Source organism: Heterodontus francisci, chromosome 33 (genome assembly GCF_036365525.1).
Source record: "Heterodontus francisci isolate sHetFra1 chromosome 33, sHetFra1.hap1, whole genome shotgun sequence".
Taxonomy (NCBI): domain Eukaryota; kingdom Metazoa; phylum Chordata; class Chondrichthyes; order Heterodontiformes; family Heterodontidae; genus Heterodontus; species Heterodontus francisci.
In genome coordinates this window covers 42,108,538-42,114,333 of record NC_090403.1, presented here as the reverse complement: position 1 = coordinate 42,114,333, position 5,796 = coordinate 42,108,538, and the positions used below count along the sequence as shown (strand labels likewise).

At 39.7% G+C, this 5,796-nt stretch overlaps 1 protein-coding gene across 2 annotated transcripts; it reads left to right on the top strand.

Moving 5' to 3' along the window:
- Positions 1 to 1,623: 1,623 nt before the first annotated feature.
- On the top strand, positions 1,624 to 5,515 carry arl4d (ADP-ribosylation factor-like 4D). Of its 2 annotated transcripts, none has more exons than XM_068012992.1 (2): positions 1,624 to 1,792; positions 3,231 to 5,515. In XM_068012992.1, the coding sequence occupies exon 2, from the start codon at positions 3,259 to 3,261 to the stop codon at positions 3,859 to 3,861; it is 603 nt and encodes a 200-aa protein (XP_067869093.1). In that variant the 5' UTR covers positions 1,624 to 1,792; positions 3,231 to 3,258; the 3' UTR covers positions 3,862 to 5,515. The 2 variants fall into 2 exon arrangements, with proteins under 2 accessions (XP_067869093.1, XP_067869092.1); XM_068012991.1 differs by lacking the exon at positions 1,624 to 1,792 and adding an exon at positions 2,415 to 2,760.
- The last annotated feature ends 281 nt before the right edge of the window (positions 5,516 to 5,796 follow it).

The window sequence follows — 5,796 nt, the reverse complement described above, 5'->3', positions numbered from 1 at the left end:
CTCCGTCCAAAAGCAAAGATATGAAAAACAAGTTTAAGACTGGGTCATGGTCTGAAACTGTTGAACTCAATGTTGAGTCCAGAAGTCTGTAAAGTGCCTAATCGGAAGATGAGGTGCTGTTCCTCGAACTTGCGTTGAGCTTCACTGGAACACCGCAGCAGGCCGAAGACAAATATAGGTGTGAGAGCAAGGTGGTGAATTAAAATGGCAAGCAACCAGAACTCGGGGTCATGCTTGTGGACTGAGTGGAGGTGTTCTGCAAAGCGGTCACCCAATCTGCATTTGATCTCCCCCAGTGTAGAGGAGACCGCAATTGGTCATCTGCCCTAATATCTCCTTGTGTGGCTTGGTTTGTTATTTTGTTTAACACTTCTGTGAAGAGCCTTGTGATGTTTGACTTAGTTAAAGGCACTATATAAATACAAATTGTTGTTGTTGTAAGAATGTAACCAGGCTCAAGCAGTCCCAATCAGCTAAACAAGGGAGGAAAGGTGCCTGGAGATGGCATAGTCAACTGTGTCAAAGACTGTAGGGAGGTTGAGAAGAATGAGGGTGGTTAGTGTGTCACAGTCACAGTCACATAGGATGTCAATTGATGCCAGTGCTGTGGCAGGGGACAAAACCTGATTGCAGATGGTCAAATAAGTAGTTGTGGAAAAGATGGGCACAAATTTGGAACTGGTGTGAAGTTCTTTGAGACATTTCTGAGAGGTGTGATAAGTGCTATATAAATCAAGTCTTTTTTTATCATCACTGTAATATTGGGAGATACTTGAATAGATGTAAAAGATCCCACAGCACGATTTCAGAGAAGAGCAGGGGAGTTCTCCCCAGTGTCCTGGACAATACTTATTCCTCAATCAACATCATAAAAAACAGATTATCTGGTCATTATCACATTGCTGTTTGTGGGAGCTTGTATTGCAGCAGTGAGTTCACTTCAGAAAGTATTTCAACGCCTGGTGGTCGTGAAAGGCGCTATATAAACGCTAGTCTTTCTGTTTTCAACCTTACAACACATGCATCTAAATCTTTAAAAACAAATGGCCTGTCTTGGGATAAAAAAAAATCCATATAATGCTGGTACCGTATAGATTAATGTCAGTTATTGGGACAATCTGCTTTTGTCCAGCTCAGTGACTCTAATAGGGTGATTTGCATCTGAGAGGCACGCTAAGAAGTGTAGAGAGGTTTCATGTACACTTCTACAAATCGCAACTGTAATTTCTCCAAGGACTCAGATCAGCGAGGTCACCGAACAACAGTTGCAACCGAATTAAAAGTGTGTGAACACGCTGATAATATCTTGACATAAGTAGAAGATGATAAAAAGTTTAATTCATTGGCGTTTCATGTTTTCTTATTAATATTTCGAACTATTTTTCGCGATACTCTCAATTATTTTCATAGCTAGTTGTCTAGGGATATATATCTTTTTGCCAGGGGCTGTGCCCTAATAAACCTGCCAAATTTGGAAAAGAATACTTCAGATGAGCGCCCAGGAGGGACACCGTTGACGTCAAGGAGGGATGGGGCCGCTTTAAGAAATGTCCTTGTAGGTGTTGCTCGGGGTTAAAGCGACGTCAGAGGGAATGTGTTTCAGTTGCTATTGGTGTGAGCGAGTTACTCGGAGAAATCCCGAGCAAGGGGTGGTTCTTTAATCTGTCAGCTCTTATTGATGGTTGTAGAAAGTGGCTAACAAACTGTTTTATAGAAAATCTATTCCGGGAACCTTTCTTTGCTGAATCCTAACCGGGAGAACCACAATAAGATTCTCTATAACAGGACAAAGGTAATGCGTTGTTTTAAAAATCGGTCTCCCACTGTTATATAAATCATTGAGGCTTTAAGTAATAATTTAAGGTGCTAATTTCTGCTCAGTTTTAACGTTTAAGAGTGCGTGAATCACTATTAGTTATTCCAATCGCAGTAGTGAGCCCCTCACTACTTTTCCAACCTGTGTAATTACACGCAATTGACAAACGTGTAACATTCGCTGCAGCAGAAATGTGAAATTCAGAATCTAGAGTAATTAAGTTTATTGTTGACGCTTTTTATTGGTAGACTGCCCGCTGACAACCTTATTTCATCTTAATATATAGACTCTTCGGTCCCTGAGGTGCTGTCACATATTGGCCTCTGGGTTTATGTGTTCAGATTCAAATCAAAAACATTTTGTACTCTCCTTGATCTGAACGCCTCAGCGCGGTGTTGGTCAGTTGAAGAGCTTGCCTGCAAACCCTGAGTTGTTACGAATTCGACACTTTTTTGATAGATGGGAAAAAAATACTGCGGAGAAATATAGTTTCGAGGACTTTCATTAATATGTAATTTGACCTTTTTATATGTAGTATTAATATTTTAGCTTTACCGATCTCTGATATTTTTGGCTGGCAATTTGCTTTAAACGCGCCTGAAAAAGAATTGTATAAATATTGCCCACACACGCAAAATCCCTTTAAAATCCAATGATTGTAGCGTGTTGGCATGCACAAAGTGTGAAGCTAGGACCCAGAAGAAACCGTCAAAGCATCGGTCCAGGGTAGAGCACTTCAAATTGATGTGTTAATTTCGTGTTTGCTTTGCTTTGACCCTAATGGATTCTCGCTGAGTATAATCGGGAAATGCGTGATTAGTAAATAAACAGGGATCAAAGGAGTTTAGGCTAAAAACGCCAGGAGTCTAAATAAATCCGGCTCGATGGTGAGTGATATCCTAAAATGCTGCACCAACTCTGGCCAACGGGATGAAGAATCCAAGGTTTGTTTTGATCTTCTAAATATTGTTCAATGTATTGATTGATTCCATTTCTATATCGGGATCTACATTTGCATTTATCATGTGAATCCCCACCTGGCAAATTGCAGCTGAATCACAGACTTACTGTGTTAGTAATGGCAGTTATATTTATAAAGGCATTTATATTTAAAATGGCATTCTTAAAGATACAGGGAAATTTTCATGAAATATACAGGAAAAAAATCATCTTTACTCCAAGCCAGTTTTCACGAGTAGTTAATCTACCTTAACTAAAACAGGTAACTAAGGTGGAAAGGGAACATTTTAAATATGGTTTCACTTACAGATGTTAACTTGCTTTTGTTTCAAATTAGCTCTTAACAAAATTGTGTCCAATGAACTCAAACTGGCTTTGAAGAAGGTGTCACTCGAGAACTCCTAATTCATGTTCTTATCTTTTAACACTTTTTTTTCCCCCCCCCCCCTTAAAGGAGAGGTGAAGAGGATATTTTGTCGACAATGGGAAATCAACTCTCTGAGCTGACACCTAGCAATACCTTCTTGCCACCTTTCCAGTCCCTGCACGTTGTAGTGATTGGGTTGGATTCAGCAGGAAAAACCACGTTGTTGTATAGACTGAAATTACGGGAGTTTGTCAACACCATTCCTACAAAAGGCTTCAACACTGAAAAAATCAAAGTGCCAGTTGGGAACTCGAGGGCTATTACTTTCCAGGTTTGGGACGTTGGTGGCCAAGAGAAGCTGAGGCCTCTGTGGAAGTCCTACACCAGGCGTACAGATGGCATCGTCTTTGTGATAGACTCTTCTGAGACAGAGAGGATGGAGGAGGCCAAGGCTGAACTCCATAAAATTTCTAGAAGTTCAGAAAATCAAGGAGTGCCTGTATTAATCTTTGCCAACAAACAAGATCTGCCAGGGGCTGTTTCTGTAGCCGAGGTAGAAAAGGCTCTAAGTTTAAATGAATTGGGTGCTTCCACTCTGCACCACATCCAGAGTTCCAGTGCAGTGAATGGCCAGGGTCTGCAACAAGGCCTGGAGAGGTTATATGAAATGATCATTAAACGGAAGAAGATGCTCAGGCACCAGAAGAGAAAGAGATGAACTGTGAACCCCATTCTATAATCAATGGAGTCTCCTAAAGGAGCAACTAAATGGTCAAAAAGCACACAACTTGCCAAGAATATATTTTCCAGGTTTTTGGGCTGACCCAAATTCAATTTTTCAAGCTTTTTTTCCCACCCAGATGCAGTTTAGTATTTTCCACAGCACAAACATCCTGTGATCCAAATATAAATTTAAATAAAAGGACCATACGACAACAGGGACGTGTTGCAAAATAGTAGATGGTCAGTGAGGAGTTTGACTGATACCTGCCAGCCACTACCAGAGAACAGCACTGATTTGACATTTTAAGGAAGCATGAAACCCATTTGGATATTGATGATAGCAAAAATCTTCAGTGTTCTAGATAATATGAAATCTTTTGATTTTGCAAATGAATTCCTGTAATGATTTGGTTGTACCTGGCTAACCCCTTCACCTGTAAAGTGATAGAAATTCAAAGAATTGCCTGGAAAGTTTAAATTAATTGAGAGAGGTGAAGTATTCTCTCTTTTTGTCTCTCTGTCTCTCTGTCTCTCTCTCTCTCTGTCTCTCTCTCTCTCTGTCTCTCTCTCTCTCTGTCTCTCTCTCTCTTTGTCTCTCTCTCTCTCTGTCTCTCTCTCTCTCTGTCTCTCTCTCTCTCTGTCTCTCTCAAAACTGCTTAATCATTTGACTCCAGAAAAATGGAACATGACAAAATGTTCTGGGATTCATTGACATTTCTCTAATAACACTTTATACAATAAAGTAGCAAAACTTGCATTGCTTTTTGTATACAAATAATGTGCAAGTTAAGGACACTATTGTCAAAAGCTGCAAAAGACATTTAGTTCTGCAATTGTTGGTGACTCCTTTGCAGAGATAACAAATGGACTGAACAAACACTTTGTATTTTTTTTTGTCTGGGATGTGTAGCTGAATTATATTTTCCAACTCCTGGGAAAGCAGTATTACTTTAAGCGAGCATTGGGGTGCAGTAATGCTTCCACACTCCCACCAATGTGAAGCAGTTCCAGTTTGACACTCGAATCTACTAAGGCCAAATGATATGAGGTTCCTCCACGAGGCTTCTCAGCACCTCCTTGAAGCTTGATCCAGCTGCAGTAAAACTCTTGCTCAGTTTAAAGCAGCTTTTTAAAAAGTGCCAAGGCGGAGATCTGTTTTTAATGTTGAGAGAGTGAATGTGAGCTGCCTTTCGCTCTCTTAGCATTAAGAACTTGCTGCACAGGAATCGGAGCACTTCACATGCCCAAGCACGTGCAGAGTCCCTTTTGTGGCTGACCTTACTGTGACCTAGTTGGATTGTACAGCTAGCAGTAAAACTACAGACTGATGACTGTATGTCACACCTCACTTGATACCTGGTCTGAAAACAGTAGCTGTAGTGTAACTGAAGTACACATGAGCTACTGTACTTCAATAGAAGAGAAGATGCCAATGTCACATCTTTCATTTGAAATGTTTTGCATTATCTATGTTAAAATGTGTTCCACTCAGGCTTTCATGCTGGAAAAAAAACTGGACCTTGCTGTAAATATTTAAGCTGTGAAATGGTGATTTGTACATATGATTTTTTTTGTACTTTAATAGTTTTTTAATAAAGAATTGTGTTTGGTGTTGAAATAAAATGCTGTAAGATGTGATGAAAAGAAAAGATGTCTTCCTTTTTGTAGTAGTTTTACCTGTCTTTCAGAACTGTTCCCTAGTGTGATTTTTCAATCATCTTTTAATAGATATAAGAACATACTTGTACCACAAGTCACAGGGGGAAAGGGATGAATTAAAAATTGGCAGCTTGCATTGATGAATAGTTGGGACATCAATTTAATAAATGTATGTGCTGGGTTCAGTTACATTGTCTTTTTGCTTCTATACATAGACGAAATATTAATTGCGATCTAATTTTTGAAGTCAGCATAACAGGCACTTGATATA